The 23,785-nt window shown below is 48.0% G+C and overlaps 1 protein-coding gene across 1 annotated transcript in view; it reads left to right on the top strand.

Annotated features, from left to right (window-relative positions):
- The first annotated feature begins 12,328 nt into the window (after nt 1-12,328).
- PDE9A (phosphodiesterase 9A) overlaps nt 12,329-23,785 on the top strand; it is a 50,201-nt gene continuing 38,744 nt past the window's right edge. The window contains exon 1 of the mRNA XM_075033643.1: nt 12,329-12,615. Coding sequence (XP_074889744.1) covers nt 12,547-12,615 — 69 coding nt within the window. The 5' untranslated portion in view covers nt 12,329-12,546. The remainder of the gene's footprint in view (nt 12,616-23,785) is intronic.

The following is a 23,785-nucleotide window of genomic DNA, read 5'->3' as shown; positions in this document are numbered from 1 at the left end:
TTGGATGAGCAGCTAGTGGAAAACCTGAGGGGGGCTGAAATTTTGGATGTCCTTTCCAGGCAGGTGCAGGCCTGTCCTTGTGGAGCCCAGTTCGAATTACTTTGATCATCTTCAGGTTACTGCAGGTACTTGAATCTGGGCTTGGGGCTAGAGGTAGTGCTTCACAAATAAATGTCTTAGAACCTGAATTACTCTAATATTTGCATTTATTTACCCTCATACTAATTGATTCTCCTGCCGTAATCACATAGATAGTGTGTTTTAAAAAAATATAACAGAAAAATTTGAACTAAAACTTATTTCTCATTTTTCCTTACCCTGAGAGGTCACTTTCTTGCATAAACCTGGCCCTGAGCTTGTAAGGTTTCTCCCAATATCGCAGGATCTGGATTTCATATTTGTTAGAAAATTGGCTTTTTGTGGCCTGCCATCTATGACTGAGTTAATTTTTTTTGTTTCACATACAGATTCACAGAAGGCAAAACCTTGACAAGGTGGTATTGGATAGATGAACTGTGGCAGAGCAGGGTGAGATAAGGTGCTTAACCTTTCCCAACTGTGAGTACGTTCGTAATTGTACTCGCATGCTGCAGAGAAGATGTAATCCTTTCCAGCCTTTATTCCTAGGAAATTATTGCCCTTTCACTTGTCTAGCTCAGAAGCAGGCATTTGGAGAATCCAAAAACTTTGAAGTCCTTACCATCTTGGGCTCTGCAGTTTTTTTAGTTTATCTGATACCCAAATCCTTAACAGGTCGCCTGAATTTTTTTTTTTGGTTATTCAGAATCCAGCAGTAGCTCCTTGCACTGAGGTCAGAACTCAAAACAGCAGTCTGAGTTCATATGCTAAATCAAGAGCGATACATATGCGCGCGTGTGTGTGTATATATACACACACACACAAGTTGCAGCATGAATTAGGAACGAGCTGAGAGGGCTGGATTTCACTGCCCAATAAGTATGGGGAGTCTAGCTCAAAAGAGGAGTTATCGATCATTTTGTCACTTCTGAATTCTCACTTTCTCATTTTTGTGATATGAAGGATATAGGCAGTCCATCGTAGCTGAGTGATGTACAGGCAAAATTTGTGGAAGGAGTGGGTTTCTGCCAAACACAGTGATGTTATTTGTGCTACAGAGGATGAAGTATTGTATTTGAGTCTGAGCCATCCAATTTCACTGCAGGCCATGTAAGACTTCAGCTTAGTAAGTACAGCTGGTTCTGAATCTATTCTTAAATTGCTCTGATGATCTTGTAGGAAACAGCTGAACGTTTTGCCATTCTGTGGCAGAATCTGTAGGTTTGGTTTTATACTGGTAGGTGTAACTGCAGAATTCGATTTAGCCATCCCTGTTAGAAGTCTTTATAAAGCTTCCTCCCCCTTTTCCTTTGGCTGCAGCTTTCCAGTTACGTGAAAGGAAGAAAGGATGTTAATAAAAGAATAGAAGAGGTCACAAAAATGTATCAAAAGCACAGTCTCTCTCCCAAATAGAAGAGCTGAAATGGCATGCAAGGTCACCTGTGCTGGGGTGACCATCGCCCCACCGAAGCGTGTGTGTGTTTAGCTTGGCACCAGCTCTTCACTTTCCTCTTGGCTGGGTTAGGGGTTTGGAAGTAAGAAAGTTCGCTCGCTTGCTTGGCACTGAGGGGAATCCACTACCACAGCTGGTCTGTGTGTCTGCTTGCAAAATGGTGCAGTTGCTGAAAGGGGAGAGCAATAGCGAGAAACCTTCTGGTTTGCTTGCTGTGATTTTTCACAGCAGCAGTTCTCAAAATAGGGGCCACGGGCCCAGAAAGGCAGAACTGGGCTGACTGACAAATCTGGGGTGAAGGCAGAGAAGCCTGAGAATGTGTGGTTTAGGACTGATATCTGTATTAAGAGCTACATTACACAGACTGACTTCCCATACACTTTGCTGTCAGGCAAATCATAAGACTCTAAATTTACCCCAGATTTCAGCAAATAATTTTTTGAGGAGCATGAAATCCCTCTCCAGGAAAGCACCTAGAAATGCTAAATGGATTAAATCCCCTGAACATCTGAAATAGAACACATCTAGTTCTTAGAACAGTTTTCACTGTCATTTGAAATGAGACCTCTTAGTAGAAAGGTTACAGATGATGTAAGTCATACAGTAACAGGGAAAACAAAGCTCCTGTATTTGCCTGCTTGAAATCCTCTAATAAAATAATGCATCTGTCAAAGCAGCATCTAAATGTCATTTCTGTGTGTCATCAGAAAGGAAGTGTTATTCTGAAGTGCAAACTGGTTCCTATACACAGTTTTTTCACCTTCCCAGACCCATAAAAGCAGTTAAAATGGATGATTAGCAGCTCCAGTACATTCACCTTATGTATTCCTATAAATATCAGGAGCTGCCTTATACGTTGCTTCTGCTGTCTCTGTTTTTCAAGCACAGTTGAAATTTTCCGCATAAATGGGTTCTGCTGAGAACAACAACAAACCACCCTGTGATAAACTGTCTTGCTAGTCTTATTTTTTTTAGGCCAAAAAGTGGATCTAGTAAGCACTCAGGTGCTGCATGACTTTCCAGCAAGTTTAGTATTCTGCGGCATGAGTCTATTTTCAAGCAAGTTTGTCCAAGCAATTGCATTGTGAATTACAGTTTGATTCACCCAGAATCAAATCCTGGATCGTTTTGGAGCGTGCAGCCTTTGCTGGGCTCTGCCCGTACAGGTATCTGGGCTGTCGGCAGCAGCTAAGGCTCTGGGGGGGATGCGTGGGCTGGCAGAGGCTGGACCAGGATGCCAAGGGCAGGATGCTTTCACAAAGTGATCCGCGGTGATGGATTTTGTGTCTCAGGAGGACTCGGCTGAGCTTAAACCTCCTCACCTTTAGAATACGAAGCAGAGCCGGTTGTTGAAGCTGGCAGGTGCTCAAGAAATCGCATCAAAAGAAACACGGAGCAGATGCACCCAAAGAGCAACAGCAGCAGCACTGGGCAGAAAGAGGACTCCAAAGGTGTGAGAAGAGCGTGCGGCTCCTCTTAAGTAGTGATGGTATGTCTTAATCTTGTAGGAGGTTTGGATATCCTTGTGGAGGACTCTCTGGAAATTCCTGCAAGTAATGTTCAGCAATGCAGAAGAGGCTAGTAAGGGTGATGTTTTGCATATTGCAATATGATGCTATAGCATGCTAGCAATATTTAATTTATGGTAGCCACAGCATGTCTTAGGGGTGGGGATGTTTGCAGGGGAGGCATGTTCATAATGCATGCCGTACCTTAAAGATTTATAGTAACACAGACACGTATGTGCACACAGGCACAGGCACACGAACCAGGCGCACCTCTGAAGAGCAGCTCTTCAGCAACAGGTGAAAGTTCTTCAGATAAGACACTGGTCTCAGTTGCTCCCTCTGGGAACATGGTGTGATTGGGTTGGAGGAGGGGAGAGGGATGTGTAGAAGACAAATAGACTGCAAGTGCCATTTTATTCAGAGGAACAGTGATGCGTTGCCTTTTGGCCTTCTCCCTAGCAAGCGCGAGGGGTAAGCACGCGTACGCTCCAAAGCAAGCTGGGCTTGGCGTCTCTGCAGGAATCCTGTTTTGTTGGTAAGTGATTCTGGCTCTGTGGCTTTTCTGCTGCTCGTAGGCGCTGTTTTCTTGGGCGGAGGGATGGTGCGGAGCTGGTTGCGCTGCTGGCAGGAGAGCCAGATGGCAAACAGCGGGGAGGCTGTGCCCCTCGGATGGCATGGGGCAGGGGAAGAGTGTGGAGCTCCCCCAAACGTGGCGGGTGAAGGCACCGGGGCAGACAGCGGGGAGCAGAGCTGGTCAGAGGAAACGGTAGAAGAGCAACAAGAGAAACAAACAAAAAGAAGAGTAAAAGCGCAGGGGAAAGGTGTGGGGTTGGAGAGAAGAGCTGGGCACAACGTTGTCTCCTTTGTAGTGGAGGTCTTCTGGGTTTTTACTTTATTTCTGTGTGTTTATTTCTGTATGTTCTTGATCATCTTGGTTTCTTGTCTAAAAACTTGTTTGCTGCCTATGGGAACTTTTTAGACAGTGGCTAAGAGCCATCAATGCGTTTTCATCAAACACTTGGGCGATGGGAGAGATCCAAAGAGGTGAAAACCTTCACATCCACTGTCCAGGTTGTGTCGAAGGAGCTGAAGGTGAGAGGATAAGGATTTAATAAAAAAAAAATAAAAAAAAAATAATATGTGAATCCCGTGAAACCCATTCAAAGAAGGAAAAAGAAGGAAGAAAGGAGGAAGAGGAGGACAAAAGACTAGGAAGGACACGTGGCTTCAGCTGTGTTGGAGTGTGACAGGAGAGGAAAGTCCCTCACATCTCAAAACCAATATTACTGGTCCCAGGGTTCACCTGGGGCCACCTCTAAGAAAGGGAGAGTGCAGGAGGGCAGGGGAGGTATGGGCCAAGACCCAGCACCATAGTGAAAACTTGGGCTGTGCAGGGCAAAATCCAATGGAGGATGGAGAAAGGGTAGTGAAAAATATTTAAAAAAAAAAAAAACTAAAAAAATCAGGTTTTGTGTGAGGCATTCCCTCCCCTCATAAGCTACTTCCATTTCATTTTCTGTAATACTTCAGTGCTGCCCTTCCTCCTGACCATACCGTGAATTTATGTTATTTACTGTTTTCCTTGGTGAATGGAGTCTTATTATTGCATTAAAATCTCAGTTGAATTTTGTTCCTTGGTGAAAATTTCTGGCGTCCAAAGCTGTAGAGGAAAGCTCACGTACGTGACCTGGATGAACTGTCAGGTTCAAAAAAGAAGAGACAAGTAAAAAAAGCACAAATGTCTTATTTGAAAGCAGACGCTAATGATGTCTCATCCAGTCTTTTGAGTTTCTTCGGTTGTGACCTATGATTTTTAGAAACGGTGGCAATGCTAATAGAGAGGGACGTGTGATGAGTGATTGTCTAGGTAATGCTCCCATGGAAAAGCATCACTGAACCCAATGTAATTTTGGAAACTGCAAGAATAGTTAAAAGTTTCTCCATTTCATGCAGCCTTCAGTATTCTGGTGGAGCAGATCAGGCACTTTTAGCGCTACCTGAGGCTTTTGTCATCCTTTTTGTATCTGTGGCTCTGTTCTGGATTCCCACCCTAAAAGATTAATGTAAACAGGACTGATCTGTGCAAAGAGAACAAATATGTGAAAATACGTACGTTACAGAAAAATGTTATATATTTGAGATATTATCTAGCTATCTATGAAGGTCTGTATTTTTAAAATCATGATAAAATAGAAGGTCTAATTTTTTATGTACTGCAAAGAACTATGCAAAGTCCCTTTATGGTGACCCCCCAGGAATTCACGTGGCTAGCAGGCGTGATGCAGTTGAGGTACAATCTCCCACCCAGGGTCTGAACTCTGCCAATGCACTTGGCTTGCTGAAAAGCAACGTCGAGTAGTGAAACGTTTCGTAGCCATTCCTGCTGATGTGACGGTGGGTCGGTGTCGTAAGGAGGGGGTGAGCAGCCGCGTGCAGACGAGGAGGCACCCAGGGATGACTCACGGATGCAGCAGTGATTGCCTCCTGCTCTGCCCATGTCAGGTCTCTAGCCCAGTCCCCCAGCGGCGAATCCCTGCCCCCCCCTTCCCAGTTCCTAAACTAGATGGGACGTCCCATGGTATGGAATACACCGTTGGCCAGTTTGGGTCAGGTGCCCTGGCTGGGCATGAGAAGCTGAAAAATCCTTGACTATAGTCTAAACACTACTGAGCAACAACTGAAAACATCAGTGTGTGATCAACATTCTTCACATACTGAACACAAAACATAGCACTGTACCAGCTACTAGGAAGACAGTTAACTCTATCCCAGCTGAAACCAGGACACCCAGACACAAAAGCGCATGGGTGCCCCCGTCCCCCAGGCCCCACATCTTGTGGACGTGTGAAATACGTTACGCCAGGCTGGCACCGGTATTAGCAATCTTTGGGTTGCCAAGACTTTAGGGTTTCTGAGGTCCACTTGTCAGAAAGATGGAAATAGCTGATTTATAGTGAGTCACTGAACAGCTCTGAGCTGCTCAGATGGCAGTCTCCCAAAACAGGCATCTGAAGTAACTTCACTTTCCTGCACCACATAAAATGCCAGGCGGTTTTCTTCAAGTCGAGCCATATATTGCCTCCCTCCTGTTTGGGAGCTTGGGCTGCGGCCCCCGCTCAGGCTTTCCTGCCAAGAGCATGAGCCAACCTTGTCCAGTGGAGGGAATTGACTTTTCCACTTCTTGGCTATCATCCCTCTGAATGATCTAGCGGGTGACTCCAGACACAGTTAATGTCATTTATTTTTTTCTCATCAGCTCTTGAAAGTTCCAGTTGGGTCTGCTGACTTCTTCCATAACCTTATGAAAACACAGCTTTTATAGCTGGGCTTTCCCAGAAGCTCTATACCAGGGATCCGGCACACTGACTGTGTGTGTCATTAGCAGCTAGTTAGGGTCTGTGTGCGTATGTATGTATTGCACGCTTCATATTGTGTATGTGTTGCATGCTTCATATTGTATACAGCAGTGCCTAGGGCAAGATTGCAAGGCACTCAGGTACTCTTGGCTCCTCGTCGATAGTTTAAATGAAGGCCTGGGAACAGATAGCTGGATTGCGGAGATGGGAGGGGAGTGAGAAATGAAGGGAAGAGGTGGAAAATGGAAAGCAGAGAGAGAAGGGAGCCTGAAAATCAAGCAGAGAGGTTGCAGGATTGCTGCGATGTTAGAGGGTGCGGCCAAGTGTCTCCGTAGGCAGCTGGCAGCACTCGGCACCGCGGCGCGGGGCATGGCGATGCCCGAGGTCCTGCTCCTGGCAGGGAAATAGGGTCGCCTGGGGAGGTGATGCAAAGCGCTCTTAGCAAATTCAGGACGTGGGGTTGTCTGTGCCGCTGCGTTGCAGGGCCTGTGCCAAGGACCTGGTGCTTGCGCTGCAGTGAAAAGAAACACTTGTGGGGGCTGAGCTTCCTCCACACCCAGCAGGGAGCAGGGAAAGGCAGTGGCTTTGCACCGCTGGGAGACCTTCAGGAAATCAATTGGGGGAACTGCCAGGTATTGCAAGTGCTTTAGAAAGCAGATTGCTAAAAAAATTGCTAACATAGAGCTGGAGAAAGAAGGTTTTTTTTCCCCTCAGTAGGCAGAAAAGTCAAGAAATGCCAGATCCTGTAATGGACACATGCTTTCATAAAGTGGAAGGATCTCCTGTGGCTTGAGACTGCTCTTCCCCTTCTCCAAGCCAGTACCGCACACGTGGACAAGTATGCGTGAGTTAACAGGGTTTGCTATTTTTACTTTCCCAAGATTTGAGCCTATTAACTGGTATGTGTGAGTGTTGAGACAAGCAAGAACTACTGGTACGAGAATTTTAACAACAGTTGTAAACAGAATAAAGGCAGTATTATCACCAAGGTGGCCAGCATTGTTGGATTAAAGAGCAAGGCTGGTTCCCGAGTGAGTAATACTACATTCTCCAGCCCACAGGGCTCTATATCTGCACCCTGGTGCCCCAGACCAGCCATGTCAGGAGATGCCACAGCTCCCTTCCAGCCCATGTTCCTGGGGGTTTGCCATGGAAACCGGGATGCAGGCGATTACGGCTGCACCGTGTGGATTGGGGATGGGGATGGGTTGAGCAATGGACACAGAGATGGGGCTGGAGCCAAGAGTGAGGTGGGGAGCTGGACTGCTGCGTGGTGAAGGGCCAAATGCAGGCTTTCAGGGCCCATATAGACAAATCCTATAAAGGTGCCAGTATTAATAATCAGTCATTCTGTAATTAGCATTAAATATGGTCATTTCCAGGACCGGTCCTGTGGAAACCTGGCAGCATATAGAAGAAATGTGCAAAGAAGCAAGCTAAAATTTCCATTTACAGCAAGCCATAGGCTTTCCATAGGCTGATGGAAAGGAGTGAGAGCTGGACTGAAAATGTCAGTCATGCTCCGCAACAGGCGTGATGGAGGAGCTTACGCGGGCATAGCCATTGGTTTAGCTATTAACAGTGTAACCCCCATGGAAAGTTAATTCCTATATAGACTTGACCTTGACTCACAGGTTTGTGGGGGAGAAAAATAGCAAAATCTAGAAGCAAGAGTGATGAGACACCAAAGATGGTGAAAGGGGGGAGAGAAGGCTGAACAAAGTAGGGAGGGGAAGAGGAGCTGGAGGAGTGAAGGGGAAACCTTCCCAGCTCCAGGGGCAATCTGGTGTTTTGGTCAGTTTGAGGGAAATGGTGTGGAGAGGTAAAGCAGTAAGAGAAGGTCCTGTGGGAACATGGAGACAGGCATGTGCAAGAGACCTACCGCTGAAGGAGGGGACATGCAAGAGAAGGGATTCATGGGCAGAGGAAGCAGCCGAGAAGCTTAGATATGGAGTAGGTAAGGAAAAAGTTGATTTTTAAAAATCACTATTCTCTGCTTTTTCTTCTAGGCAAACTTTGTTCAAAATATATCACTGTCCTTAAAATACTTGGCTTGAGTCATGCTCCAGCTGCCCATCACCTTCTCAGGCCAGGCTGCGCCTTCCCAGTCCCAATGGCCCAGGAGGCATTTCCAAATACAGCCTTAGACCCTTATCACCCCCTTCCGAGGGCACCCAGCTACTTTCTGTGCTTTGCACAAGCCCAAAGGTTTTCCCTCCCTGGCCTCAACCGCAGGCACCTCTCCCTGCCCTGCAGGTGGGTGTAGAGTCCAGCCCCACGCAGCCCCCCGGGGCGCAGGGCAGGGGCAGGCACCGCAGGCAGGGCACCGAGACGTCTCGCTCCACCGCGGACGACAAGGAGAGTGAGGAAACGGGGTTCAGCGATGACTCGTGGAAATGCATTTCCCTGCGGAAAAGTGAATGGGAGGTCTTTCCCTGAAAGGTTTAACATACCTGGCTCTTTTTTTTTTTTTCCCCTCCATCTAAATCCTTTTGAAGATTACCGCCCTGCACTTGCCCAGTTTGGATGTGCAGCTGCTCACAGCAGGTTGCGAGGGGACTTAGTTCCTTGAGTGCTGCAGGAAAACTAGGTTTTAGAGAGGCTGGGTGTCGTGGTCTGCAGTGGGTGCCACCGTGTGAGCACAGCCACTTCAGGACTGATGAAGCGAGCCCTGGAAACCCCGTCCTATGGCTGTAGATAGGTGACTGTGATTGATGGGGATGCTTCGGAGAAAGGACAGATTTGGGGAGACTATCACAAAAGGACGTTGCCACCTCAGGATGGGTCTGATGGGCAGCTCCTCGGAGGGGCTGCACAGGCTGGCAGTCCATGGGAAAGGTGAGCAAAGGCAGCGGCAATGCTGTCCCTGCCTTGTCCTCAACAGCTCGCCGTCTCGGTCCCTTCTGCGTAGTTGCAGCCGTGGGGACAGAGTGGATGGGGATGGTGCCATGCCACCCCATGCCAGCCCTCCATGGAGAGTGGCTGATGCAGCCCTCTTCATCCCTAAAGCTTTACACTCGCCCTTTCAGCAGCACTTGCAGCAGGGGGGGATCTCAACCCATGTAAAGACAGCGTGGATGTTCTCTGCCTTGACAGCAGTGAGTCCAAGTGCAAACAGCGTGTGATCTGAATATCCTACAGTTACACCTTGGAAACCTTCATAAAGCTGCCTCTGAACTGCCTGTGTGGAGCAGACGCTGGGACCAGGAGACAGAGGCACCTTTTTTTACTCCTTGGGAGCAGCCGCCGGCGTAAGTGACATCTGGCTGGGGCACCGCCAGATCGTCGGGCCAAAGGCTCAAGCCCCGCAGCCCTCTGAAAGCCACATCTGCCTTTAAGGGTTGTGTGTACAAAGTGGTGTGTGTTGGCCTCGGTAAACAGCTTAGCAGAGAAGGCAAAGCAGAGCTGTGCAACACTTGACGTGCCCCCTGCGGCCTGGGGGATAACAGCTTAGTGCTGCCCGTAGCTGTTCAAAATGCTCGTTTAAGGCAAATGATGGAGAAACATCGTCTGGCGCTGTATTGCCAGGATTTGGCCCAGCTGATGAACTGTTGAAGGGTTTGGTAAGATAGGATAATTCTTCCAAGTCATTTTTGCCCCGCGTTGCACAACATGTAATGAAATAAGGAGATTCGGGAGGGTTAAACCAGCTAAAGGCAGGCAGCTATCTCACGGAGCTGCACGTCCTCTTTGATGAATACCATCTTTTGTCGCCTTTCAGGCATGGGCCTGAGCTGTGCCTTAGATTGCATCAGGCTCTTACCATAATTTCTGAGAGCTCAGCTTTTCTAGATTCACTTCTACATGAAAAGTTCTTGAAAAGTGCAGTAGTCAGCAATTTTACAGCAAACCAATTTTTCCAACAAGTATAAATGTAATTAAGGCAGGCGAGTGGGATGTGTGCTGGAGCGTAAGAAACACAATTTAAATACCCAGGGACAATAGATAGGATGGAGAGGCAGGAACAGGATCATCACCTGGATTTCAGAGCCTGTCCTTTGGCTGGAGCAGCTGGTCACTTTTTTAAACAGAAATCAAAAGGTGGATACTCACCGGTGTGAGATTCTGATCATTAGGTGTCTCAATGATGTGTGATGAAATCCTGCAATGCACCAGAGACCTTGTGTTGGAGCAGGCCACCACGGGGGTAGATCTCAGCTGCCTCCTCTGCAAGACCAAACGCCCCATGTGCATCTCCCCGTGTGAGCAGTTTTGCTGCCTCTTTCTAAACCACTGCGTTTTTGTTGACGTGACCATCTTCCTTGGGGTACCTGCTGCTTGTCAAGGTCAATCAAGTCACTCAGGAGTGAACCATGGTAAAAGAGGGTTAAGGCAACGCTGAGCAGAGCAGGGTATGAAATGATCGGTCACAGAAGTCCCGACCGATGTCCAGAAGCAGTGGGGTTGATGAGGAAGGACTGTTGCAGTGGGAGAGGCTGCACCCACCTTGGAATAACCGTAGGGATAGCCTACATCATAGCTTACAGGATAGCCATGGGGATTAGCCTCCGGGATGGCTTACAGGATACCCTGTGGGGTAGACTGCAAAATAGCCTGGAGGATAACCTGGGGGTAGCCTCCAGGACAGCTTACAGGATGGACTGGGGGATAGCTTGGGGGATAGCTTACAGCATAGCCCTACAGTGGCAAGGGCTCTCTCCTGAAAGACTTCAAGTGTTTGCTCCAAGCTGGCAGAGGAAAGATGTGAAGCAAAGGCTTGCACCTCCCCAAAGAGTTGCCTTGCCGCTGGCTGTGAGGGAGTACCGCTGGCTTCGGTCCGAAAGGGCAGCCTGGCTCTGGCTCCAGGACCCGCTCAGCCCTGCCAGCTCTCCCGAATCCCCTTCTCCCAGCGAACGAGCCCTGCCCGTGCGTTGCGGGGGGCAGCCGAGGCTGCACATCGTGCCGTAGCCCACAGGGCCACGTTGGTCTCCTCTGCGGGTCAGTTGCGTCTCGCTCGAGGGCCTGGGGGTGGGCAGGGAAGGCGGCACCGACCCCGCTGCCGCAAGCCCACCTCTCCCAGACTGCGGCGCAAAAGAAGCCGGGAAAGGTTTTTGCAGCTCTTCCATCAGAAGCCTCAGAAAAGACCGAGAACTAACACTCGCAGGGCGAGCTGTTTCCAGCCGCTGTGCGTGCTTGCAGCCCGTCGAACAGCCTCTCCCTTGCGAGGGCGGAGGAGCGGCTGCCTCCAAAGCTCTCTCCTCTCCGTGACGGAGCATCACCCGCCGCGGCTTCGGCTCCCCGCAGGCACTGCAGCGCAGCACAGACCCGCGGCAGATGGCATTTGGCATCCGCTCAGGGAATCGACCGTCGGATGCTTTGCTCCCTCCTGGTTTTCGGCTGCGCCTTCCCATGGGAGACGCCTTTGCCAGGATACTTCACATTCCCTTAAATGACAAATTCCTTCGCTCCGGGGGTGGTGCGGATGGTGTTGGGCGAGAGCATGGGCTTTACGCTTTCTTCGTGCTTCTGGAGATTACGGGGGGGGGGGGGAAAGCTGCTGCTTTTTCTTTCCATCCTTGTAATGATAACAGGAGGGATGTGGAAATTAAGCTGCTGAGTTTGGGCTGAGACGGTCTGAGCCCTGGCTGCTGGGGGTGTCTGAAAGGACAGCTGGGAGCCTCTCACACCGCTTGCAGGGTGCAGGCAGCTCAAGGGTCGGCACTAATTCATGATTACAGTCCTATTTCAGCATAAAAATGAATGACATCTCTCACCACCCTGATGAAGGTGGTTTTTTCTCCCCTCCCCAGCCACCCCGGGGGATAAATACCACTTGGTCTTGTGTGTCAGAGGAGCTGGTCAGCCCCAGGGTCAGAGCAGCAGCTCTCAGCCCTAAAGCCGAGAGGGGCTGTTGCTATGGGAGTGGAGAGGGCACTTGCAGACAGCAGCTGGAGCCTGTGTCTTTCCCTGTCCGAGGCAGCTGGATTCGGAGGGAAGCAAAACTAAAAGGAGGTGGCAGAGAGAGACAGAAGCACAGCAAAATGCATGCATGTTAGAGGAGGGACCTTCCCAGAATGAGAGTACAGTGGGATACAGAAGAGCGGGGACACCAAACTGTCAGGCAGCGGTGGCTCGGCTTGCTAGGATAAACCTTATTTTCTGCTCTGTTTGACACTGGAAAAAAGTCCAGTGAAAGCCCAACTGTAGCAAGATGGGATCTGCCTCCTCAACTTACCGGCCCAAGTGTATTTATTTGGATATTGATGGAAGAATTCAAAAGGTACTTTTGCTGTTTTTTACAAAGTAGCGTCTCTGGACGCAGCAGCGGCTGCGGGCTGTGTTTGCTGCACGACCTATTTCTGTAACGCGAGTTAGATGCGTGTTTGCATTCAGTGCCGTTGCGGGCTTCAAATCTCTTTTTAAGGGGAAGGAGGGGGGATCTTGAGCAGCTTTTGCTTTGTACACAGATGTTTATTTAAAGGGGAAGGGGGGGCTGGCAGCCGGGGAGGGCTGGGTGCTGCCAGCTCTCACGGATGGTGTGGGGATCCTCGGTTTAGCAGCCGTGCAGGCTTCCTTTAAAGAGTAGCGTTGCGACGTGTTTACAAAGTTTTGCCTGCGGAGCGGTTTTCACCCAAGCAGCGGGAGCCGGAAAGCACGGCGTGCCGAGTTATTTGGAGATTACCTGCTGGGGAGGGGGTTAGCGATGGGCATTTTCCTACTGCCAAGCTGAACGGCAGGCAGGTGCCCGGCTGTTGTGCGATGGGGTGTGCCGCTGGATCGCCGGGGGGCTGCGGGGTCCCTGCCACCTTTGCCAAGTTGTTCGTAAATGATGATAAACGTTAATTAAAACTTTCGCTCTCATTAGCCTGCATTGTTTGCTTAAACACGGTTCACAGCACGGGGAAAACGGTGGGAGAAATGTATTCTGGCTAAAAGGGAGAGCTCGCACACTGTCGAACTGACAGCCCACCGCTTTTAAACAGAAATAATGCCGCCGCGTTTTTGCAAGTCTTTTTTTTCTTCTTTTTGTCAGCAATTTTTTGGCCACAAACCGAGTGCCTTTTTTTGTACTGGAGAACCGCTGCGAGGCTCAAGAGCAAGTAAACTCTGACTTGCAAAATTCAAGTCTCTCTCTCTTCCTGCTCTTTTGAGAGCAGAATTTTCATTTCACCCAGCCTCGCCTTTTGTTTCTCCTTTAAAAAGAAACGGCAAAGATACCCTTTCCCTTCCCTCCCCTTTGCTGTATGAGTGACGGCAGAAACGAGGTAAAGGGAGAGCTGATACTCACACTCCCGTCCCACCGTGCGCACCTCTGTTGCCTACGGTCCCCACTGCCCTGGAGACCACCACGACCATGAAAGTCATGTCCTCAGGAGCAAGACCTCGGAGGATCCAAATCTGTGCCAGGTTCCCCACAGCAGGCTGCTTCTCTTCATCCGTCTCGGGGGTTAGACGTGACGGTGCTCCCTCTCCTCCGTCCTGGCAGGTGGGAGCGTGCCGGCTCTGCTGGGCTGAAGGCACTGCTGCTTTTTTGCCAGAGCTTAATGAGTTGGTTGCCTGATGGCCACTAGAAGCAAGGCTTGTACAGAGCTCCCTGGCATCTTTACAGTTCAGTATGACAATGTTTTGGTATTTTGAAAGGGTGGCGAGTGTTCCCATAGACATTGGTAAAGCACATTGTCTGTCATTTATGCTGGTTTAAAAAAAAAAAAAAAAGCACATCTCGAACAGTCTCTGGAGAGTACTTTTGACACTAAAAACGCAGAAGAGGCACAATCGCATGAGAAAGCAAATGCAAACTCAGGCAGTATTAAGTTGTTTTTTTTTTCTCGATAAACATTATCTGTTTCTTTTGTCAGATGTGAAATTCCATCTGTGCAATGTTTGGAAGGATTCCTGCAGTAAAAATGCTGTGTAAATGGGGTTCACCCAGGGGTAAGCAGGGCATATCTCAGATTCTCATGCCTCCTCAGTAACAACATCATTAGAAATAAAAAAATAAAAACCAACCCTTAATCTTCTAAGGAATGCAGTATTGGAGGCTTCTGAAGGGAACTCATTAAATCAATGCTAAGCTATTCATCAACCCAGTTATGAGGTATGAGCTTCATTATAACAGTACTTGTTGAGTTTGAAAGGGCTCAGCTCCAACTTGCAACCGGCTTGCTGGACATCGCAGAGTTGTGCAATAGAACTGGGCATCCTACAGTACCGCTAACTGTGATGGCAATTACTCACAGGTAATTTTGTGTTTCCACGGCCTCATCCTGAATTTCTACTGGTGCAGCTGCAGGATGTGCTACTGACTTTGGGAGAAGTTGTTCTGCCTTGGCACGGGGGTAAATTAAAGGACAAACCGGGCTCAGAGAGCCGCGTCACCTCTCCCGGGAACCTGCGCGTTGCAGAAGAGCACTTGAAAGCGCTCTGCAGCGGGAGTGTTGAATTAAACTAAGTAGGTTTGTGTGTCGGCAGGTCCAGAGGGGCACAGCAGGGAGGGCAAAGGGACGCGGCGATCCTTGAAGGAGTTTGTTGGCTTTGAAGCCCCTCTCGGTAGTCGTTGAAATAAAGGAGGCACCATCAGCGGGGGTTGAATGCAGAGCCACACCTGAGGCCAACACGTCAGGTCCATACCTGCAAGGCCGGGGCCGTGAACACCAGTAGCCTCCTGTGGGGGGGTGGTGGGAGGCTGGGGGGAGAGGGGAGCCCAGCCCAGCACTGCTGTGCATCACTCCTACACCACACTGGGGAAGCTTAGCTCTCGCCTCCGTAACTTCCTTGGCTCCTGCCCTTTCCCTGTGTCCCCATCCTCCCTGCGCCCGCGGAGGCTCCCGGTCGTTTGTCGCGGTTTGATAAACTGACCTTTCAGAGGCGTGGGCAGGCGCAAAATGGTCTTCGCCAAAGCTGACGGCAGGGACGGGCTCTCCTCCGGTGGGCAGAGTTGACTGAGCATCTCCCCACGCTGGGGCAGCAAGGGCTCTGCTTTGGGAGGGACAGGACATGACCCAGCCCAGCAGACACCAACCCTGGTACACCCACAGGCACCTGAGCTCAAGATCCCCAAAAAGCTGGTTCTCATGTCCACCAGAGGAAGACTTTGGGCTGCTGGTAGCTGTGTCCCGGCCAAGGGGCAGGGGATGGGGATGTCCCATGGAGTGGCCACCTGCCAAGCTGGTGGAGGCAGAGCCAAATGCGAAGCGGGAGGTGGAGGGGCCAGCTGTGCTGGGGCTGCGGGAGAGGGAAGATCAAAGGTTTCGTGGCGTTACAGCCGCACACCGAACCGGGGCTCTGCGCAAACCAGCTTCAAAGAGGTCACTTGTTCTCGGAGCTGATTAAAAAATGAAATTACAGCGTAACGCGCTTTCTATCCAGCACCTACATAAAGGGGATGCACACCTGGGGGAAACAAGCGCTGCTTGGTTTATCTCTTTTTAAAGGATCCTCTCACCCAGAGACCCGCAGCAGTTCATTACCCGCTTGCCTGGACACACACCTCCCTCTGCGCTTCACACGCGTGCCCAGGGCTTAGCACATCTGTGAAACACCCCCGTGTCCCACCCCTGCCACAGCCTGGTCTGCTGCCAGGCAAAGGAGAAGATGGTGGGATGGGGGAAGCCGTGGCCGTGTTTCATATAGGATAAGGTGATTTTGCAGTACCCACCCAAACCCCCAACCTGCCAGCGGAGAAGTGAGGTTTGCTGCAGAGTCCTATTTTCCTTCATAATGTTATTAACCCTTTGGCCACGTTTTTAAGAAAAATTCCTATAGAGTCTGTTTCCAATTAAAAATCCACCAGCAAGAAAATGTTCCCCAGCTCATGCCCAATTTTTTTCCATGAAGAAACTACTGGGGAACATTTTCTTTTGACCTTTGAGATTTAAATGGTAACAGAGCCGAACCAGCCAGTGGCCTTATTCCCAGGTGGGTGGCTTCATGGCTCTCATTTTCAAATGTCACAGGGTAGTGGCTTTGCTTACAGAGTTGTAAGGAGTTCCTCCAAGAAAAATGCTTAATTCAAGAGGATTTCTGTTTCCAGTGTCTTAATCAACATCATATTTGTAACAGAGATGGAAAATCAGAGGGGTACAGAGCCTGATCTAACTGGAAAAAAGAAAAGGACCGCCGCCTTTGTCAAAGATTCTATGAAATTACTCAGGGTGGTATTTTCATCCTCTTCAGAAAGCAAGTAAAGAATTTTGGAGTCATTTTTCTGGTTTACTGAGTCATTCTGGATGCCAAACAGAGAAATTACCTTCTTTTTTTTTTTTTTTTTTTTTTTTTTCTCCAAAAAAATGTATTGAGTTCAACCTTTCTGGGTGTCTACTGTACTGACCTGTGGAGCAGGACACTGAGCCATCTACAGCCATTGTTCCTCTTGGCCTGAGGTCCACAAAGAACAGAACAACGCCAAGACTGGATTTTGGTGCTGTGCTTATTGCATTGAAACGTCAGCACATAGGAATCATTTCTGTCATGTGAGCTTTTCTTTTTAATTAGAGCAACAGCAACTGTGGTATAAATGCCTAGACTCTAGCAAACCCAACAGATTTTTCCAAAGCTCACCATGCTATTTTTAACACGCCAAACTGGATTCAGATTAAAACCAAAACACAGCAGAAAAATAATGGCGTGATGATCAGTTCAAGGCGATTAAGTATTTTTGCATCCCGGTGACTCTTGCAGCACAGCAGGCCAAGCATGCTCTGCGGTGCCCATGGACCCCATCCCCGTCTGGTTGGATTGAGGATTTAGGGCAACACCCTTTCAGCTGCTGACCATCCGAGGGGTGCACAGAGGGGGTGTTCATGGGCAGTCGGGACATGGTCACCTCCGGGGGGCTGCTCTGCCTGGCTGGTGTTTGCAGGTTCTTCCCATGCATGGACAAGCCGATGCCAAAACCCGCTTTAGCATGGTGAGGTGTATGTTTTTGTGGGATCGAGGCCATTTTCTCAGTGCTGGCAGATCTCTGTGGGTAAGGGAGGGTGCAAGGTAGCACAGCCTGAGTCTGGCCAGTGGTCCTGGCTAACCTTGGCTCTCCGGTTTTAGCTGGCCCCAGTGAATTCAAGGCGGCTGCTAGATATTCTTGCTGTAAAGCAGCAAGAAATGAACAGCAGGTTCCTAAAACTCCATCACATGACAGCACATAAACATTTTAAAGAGTAAAAATGGCTTAAACCCATGCTTTTAAGAAAGTGAAAGAAAATGTCATACTTGAAGCCTCTCTCTCTGCCCTCCTCTCCCTTCTCTTTCCTCCCCAGTGGGGGCTCCTCAGAGCATTTAGGGGGCCAAACCTGAATCCCAGCACAGCTCTGTAATTCCAGCATAGCTCCATAGTTCTTCTGTACCCGTCACCCAGAAAGGCTTGTTTACTGCTGTTTATCTTTCTGAAGTCACATGCAGTCTATTACAGTTCATGCTCGCATTAGCCAAGACAAAGTGTAAGTTTAACACTCTCCCACTAGCATTACCTACGGATTCACACAAGCCAACCGTAGCAACTTATGCTACTCACACACACCTCTTCTGGCTTAGTACAAACAAGACAAAACCATTTTGTTTCTAGCACCTTTGTAGTGAACTTACTTTTATGGCTACAAATCGCCTTTCACTGGCCTCTCACCATACCTGCTTTTCCTTACTCCATTAACTAACATTACCCTTCTAACAGTCCTATATTATCAAGCATGTTGTAATGTCAGGCATTAATTCTGTGAGTAGTTTCGAAACAAACAGCCTAGCTTCACTCACATTTAGTGAGGACATTTGGTGCTGAAGCATCCTTATTATCCAGCTTACGAAACATTTCGAGCCTAATGCATTAATGTGCTACAGGGTTAATTGCACTTAGTACTCCATTAGCAGCAAACACATGCCCTTTTTATGTTAAGAAAAGCCAGAGTATAGACATTTGTGTTATTTGTCAAAGGTTGAGATACTTTTATGTCTGCTGCAGAAAATAAGAAACTGTCAGCTCAGCCTCTCACAATCAGCCTTGCTGGTTCCTGCTTATATTCTGCCATTAATCATTAGCACTGAAAGACTGAATATCAGCAATATGTCCTTTAGTACAGTCAGTAGGTTACACAAGGCTCTCTTTAACGTAACCTCGCTTCTTCTATGAGCCCCAATAACTCTAAAAAGTAATGAGATCGTTCCTTGCTCGTAGTGAAAGACCCAGCCTCTGCCATGCTGTCCCTCTCAGTGGACATCCAGAATTGCCCTGGGGGTCACACGTATGAGTGTATCGTAGACATTTCCTCTTTCCTGAAAAGAGAAAAATCTCTTTTCCCATAGCTCTCTATTCAGAGATGTTATAGGGATGGGAATTGCGACTTACCATACAGCCATGTGCCTCAGGATCCTGATACGTCAGCTCTGTCTGGCAGCTCCTGTTTCTTATTTTAGGGTAATGTATATAATCAGGAAACTAATGGTATTCACCCCACTTAACCATTAACAGTAGCCATCTAAAAGTTAGCGATGACTGCTCCAAGCTAAGCTAGTCACGCAGGTTCCCCTGCAGTCACTGGGGAGGCGGGTGGTATCTCCAGAGGATGATTCATCCCGTCTTAAACTGGGTTTCAGAGACATGTGGGCTGATTTACCCTTTGGAAGTTGTCCTCTTTCTCTGCTGGCGAGAGAGGGAGTCTAGCAGAATGACACGCATGAGATGCCGAACTTGTAGATGGTTGAAGTTACGTCAGACAAATCCCACCTGTACATTTCGCTTAGGTGTTGTGTTGAAATGAACGTTGTCAAGCCGCATCACTGCCCGAAGGTAAGTGGGAATCAGCAGGACTGCAGAGCTCTGGCTGTTGGAAGTAAAACTTCGACCATGCTCCTCGTCCTCTAACAGGAGCTGTGTTTGAGGAGCGCAGGGGAGCTTTCATTTTTGCTTGGATTCTCAGCTGAGGGGGTCTCATGTTTTGTTCTCCACGCATGCACATGTACACATGCACTTATTTTCTGTTCTCGTCTTAGAGAAGCTCCTACTGCATCAAACAGATGGTACTTTTTTTAATATCGCCCAACATTTGAAGCTCAGATAGATGGAATGGTTTTGTGAATATCAACTGTGAATTGGTGTGAGAGTGAAAAATAGACAGATAATTTGGATATAGTTGGGCTCATGCTATGCTTGTATCTGAATGCAAAGAGTGAGAAACCTGGAAGATGTTTAGATATAGGATTTTAGGTAAGGCTTCTGTTGGATATTGGGAACTATGACTGATAGGTCATTTATCACTATTTTTTGAGGAAGACCTAGTTGCTTACACATTTAGAAATATGAATTCCTTCCAGTGATTTTTAGAGAGTGATATCTAAAAGTTCTGGATCCTACTTCATTTTTACATGGACAACAAAGACCACTGAAGAGACAGGGAAAATCACAATGAAAAATTTCACATCAGCCTTCTGCCTTAGCAATTCAGAAATCGTCTGTGAAACCTGCTCTTACAGAAGCAGCAACATTTTTCACAGTCCATCCAAGACACATAACTGAGTTTTACCAGACTCTTTTCTGAAACACTCTCCGCCAATCTCATTTGTGAAAGATTATAATTTTAGATTGTTTCAACTCCGCAGTTTCAGCTCTGACTCTGAACATTGTTTACTGAGCTGAATGAAAGACATCACCAAGTGCTAAAAGTCTTGAACACAGCAGGCTGAGACCAGCAAAAGGAAGTAGGACTGGAAACTGAGGGTACACTGAGTTTGAAAATATTTCTGCATTATTTATTTAGGAATTTTACTAGCTTAAAAAAAACAAATGCGAGTTAAATTCTTGGAAGAAAACCCAATTACTAACAGCAGATCAGAACAGGATAACATTCTGGACAGGGTTTGCAGTTTACAGAGAGGATTAGCTGTTCTGAGAATCAAATATAGAACAGAAATTGAATTTGTAATCTGTGTTTTCACCCATCCTATCTGAAAGCAAAATATAATGTGATTAGTTGTAAACTGGTACGTTGCAGAGTATGTGCACAATGGTGTCTTAGTAATATCTCCATCACAGTCCTTAATATTGAATGGCTCCTCTGAGTGGGAGAGCCAGCCAGAGTACCAGGGCTCTGGTACTTAATCTTTCTGAGAGGGGTTTTAAAATCCTTGTCCTAGACCAGAGGTGGATACTAGGGATTAAGAGACAATGGCCCCTTATTTCAGAGGAAGATGTTTCCAAAAAATGCAGAACTGTCTCCAGGACAGAAACCAGTCCCACAGAAGTGAGCTCTGGGCCAGGAACCAGGCGTCCCCATTGAGTCACGCTGTCCTACTTCGTAGTCACTGCATGCTTCATCAAAATATTATTTCCACTCCAAAAAGCCTCAGTTATTATTCATTCTGCTTTCCCCCCCTTTGCTTCATGTTACTTTCCAAGGCAGACAGACAGCATTCCCCACTTAAATCAAATGGCTGCTTCTTGGTCTTGATGGAGACTCATTGAAACAATGAAGCTAAGCATTCAGAGAAGACTAGTTTTCCTGCCTTTTTTTTCTACACACAGTAGAAGTTTTGCTAACAGTAACAAGAACAGAAATATGAAACAATGTTAACTCTCAAACCGGGGAAATGAATTGTTTGCAGGTGCTGCATCACTTTTGAGGAATACATTCTTTTCCTCCTGGCACAAATCAAAGGGAGATGCAGTTAACGGGGTTTATATGTGGCTGATTTTCCTCATGGCATTTAGTCATCAATCTGCAAGCTGAAGGAGAGGCCTCTGTTTCCCTTTCCCATGCAGTGCATCAGTACTGTGACTCTGAAAGCCTTTGCTTTCAGAAATGACACTGACAACTGAGTGTCTTGCGCTGACCGGTCTTGCAGAAGACTCTCGTACCACCAGGCAATATTGGAGTCCCTGTGTCCACTCTTTCTTGCAGGAGGTGTGTCAGGAGCTGCATCCCTGGCTTTTTTGGGCTGTGCTGACCTGACTTTTTTTGATGCGTGTTGTGGGGAAACCTGTCTGTACCCTATACACGCATGATCTTAGCCCACTACCACAGCTGTAGAAGCTGCTGCGGTCTTCTGTCTTTGGCCTCTGTTATGCTCCATAGCAAGGTCTCAGTCCCGTCCTAAGCAGTGATATCTTCCAGCGCCAGGCGTTAATGCAGGGAGTGAGGTGCTGTGAGACACGTCGCAGTAGTGCCTTGCCGCCCAGGCATACAAACAGGGACCAAAGCAAGATGATGACTGTGAGTCAGAGACAGCTGAGGCAGGTTTGAAGGGAGATGAAGTCCCTCACTGCTGACTGTGGGTCTGGATCAGACCCAAAAGCAGTGCCAGAAAAGTATCATCATGGAGACCCAGGATGAACAGCAACGACTTCAGGACATCTGCCCAAGCATGGACATCTGCCCAGGACTGGGTAAGATGCTCACTTCTGCAGCTAGTGCCAACAGGGCTGCCTATCCTCAAAGCTGCAGGTCAACCATCTTCCCTGGTCACAGGAGAAAACATGTGTCCCAGATGGCTGAAGTATGGCTGCAAGCCAAATGTCACTCTCTTGCCTTCACGTTGCTAATGTCCCTGCAATGATAATGGACTTTAGGCAAATAGAATTCCTATACTGTGCTGGAGCCATCAATAGTACGCAGTACTGTCCTCCATCTCTCCAAAATGCATTCCAATCGTATTCCATCAGCACAACTGACATCAATTTTATCGGGAACATAAACCTGCAGACAGTAACAGGAACAATTGCATATTTCTGTGAAAGGTCTGAGGCAACCTGCTTTGTTTTATAACAGAAGGAAGTTGGTCAGAAAAACTCAGCAGGTTGCAATAGAAGGAAACTTCAGTAGCATATGCTCTTTGATTAAAAAAAAAAACAAACAGCTGAGGACAACCATCCTAAGATGAGTATCAAAGTGCGGTGGGTGATTTACAAATCCACTTTTAGCAAACTTCAGTAAAAATACCAAGTATGGAAAGCTAAAAAGCATGTATGGAGATAGCTTATGATCTAGTACCTCCAGTCTTTGTTTTGCTTCCCACTCTTTTGCTATTACGTGGAGTAAACGGAAGCATTAAAATTCATCCTCAATGCATTGAAAACTCCTGCTACTTTCTATGAGTCAGGATGGCTTTCTTACCTTTAATGTTCTTTATTTTTTTTTCTTTTTAATCTTTTCCTCTATTATCTGTCCTGGTCAATAATAATTGATTTCCAGAATAAGAAACCTCAATACCTGAAATAGCACTCCTGGCACATCACAAGCCTTTACCCTCTGTTCAGCCACAATTAACATCATCTGCTCAGTTTCTGCATGTACCAGTTGTTGTACCCTCCAATACTTTGTCAGCCAATTTTAGCAGCTATCACTCTGGTAGGATGCTGTGTTCTGCTAGGAGCAGGGTTTCAGTCCTATCTGATCTCAACTGGGTATGTTTTCTTGCTTTGATTGCTGCTGTATTAATAACCAAGGGTCAATCACTAGGCAAAATAGGCTTTTAAAACACACCCGGGCATTAATCCCACCCATTTCCCCGGCAGCAGTTACTAACTATCTCAACAATCAAGTGCCTTGATGTTTTATAAAGTAAAGATATTGCCTGGTGTAAATCTCATCTGGGTCGGAAAACAGGGAAGGTGGGTGTGTGTGCACGTGTCGGTCACAGCCACCTCTTGAGCTGACCAGTATTATTCTCTTCTCTACCACAAAACCCCTGACGCTTTGCTCAAGAGTAAGGGGGCTCCTCATCACTGGTGAAAACTGAGGTCTGAAGCCTTGCTTCAGCATCAGCTCAAGTGTCGGTGCGTGGCACAACAGGGCTCAGTCAGGCTGGCCAGATCTTGCAGTGTTGTCCCTACTCTCCTGATACCTCAGGCTCGCGATGTCCCCAGCTGTGAGCAGGCACTAGCAGCTCCTCGCTGGCAGAGCATCCCACGGGCTCTCCCATGGCTTCCCCGTTGCCAGTGGCAGAGGTCTGGGTCGGCACCACGCGACATCTCAGGGCAAGGGATTTCCCCTCGTGTCCGAAAGGCACCTTAGAAAACGCACAAGGGAACAGTGTTACTGCAACGCTATTACGATTTAGGAATTAAAGCACTTGAAGGCCAAGGCTGCTGGAGTGAAGCTGCAGGCTTAATTAACTCCTGGCACCTACGCCTTTCGGAAGAGTCTTTAATTAGATGATGAGATGTTAGTTTTCCAGCCTGGTCTTCGCCTTGCTGAACACACGGGACCTGCTCGATCCGGGGAGGGTGGCAGCAGCCCCCACTGCCTGCAGCTCCCTCTGCCTGCAGCCCCTGCCTCCTCCTGGCAGCACCAGGCAAGGCAGTGAAAACAAACCATTGGAAGACCGTCCCCAGGTGACACGTTCCTCATTTTCTGGGTCACCAGCCTTGAGGCTGATTTGTGGGCGTGCGCACCTCCCATGCCCACAATGGAGAGCAATAGAAACTGTGCCTGAGAATATGGGATGCTACGAGTGGTTGTGGGGGTTGG

This window comes from Buteo buteo, chromosome 8 (genome assembly GCF_964188355.1).
Source record: "Buteo buteo chromosome 8, bButBut1.hap1.1, whole genome shotgun sequence".
In the NCBI taxonomy this organism is placed as follows: Eukaryota; Metazoa; Chordata; class Aves; order Accipitriformes; family Accipitridae; genus Buteo; species Buteo buteo.
Note: the sequence above shows the minus strand (reverse complement) of the source record. Positions and strands in the feature narration are given on the sequence as shown.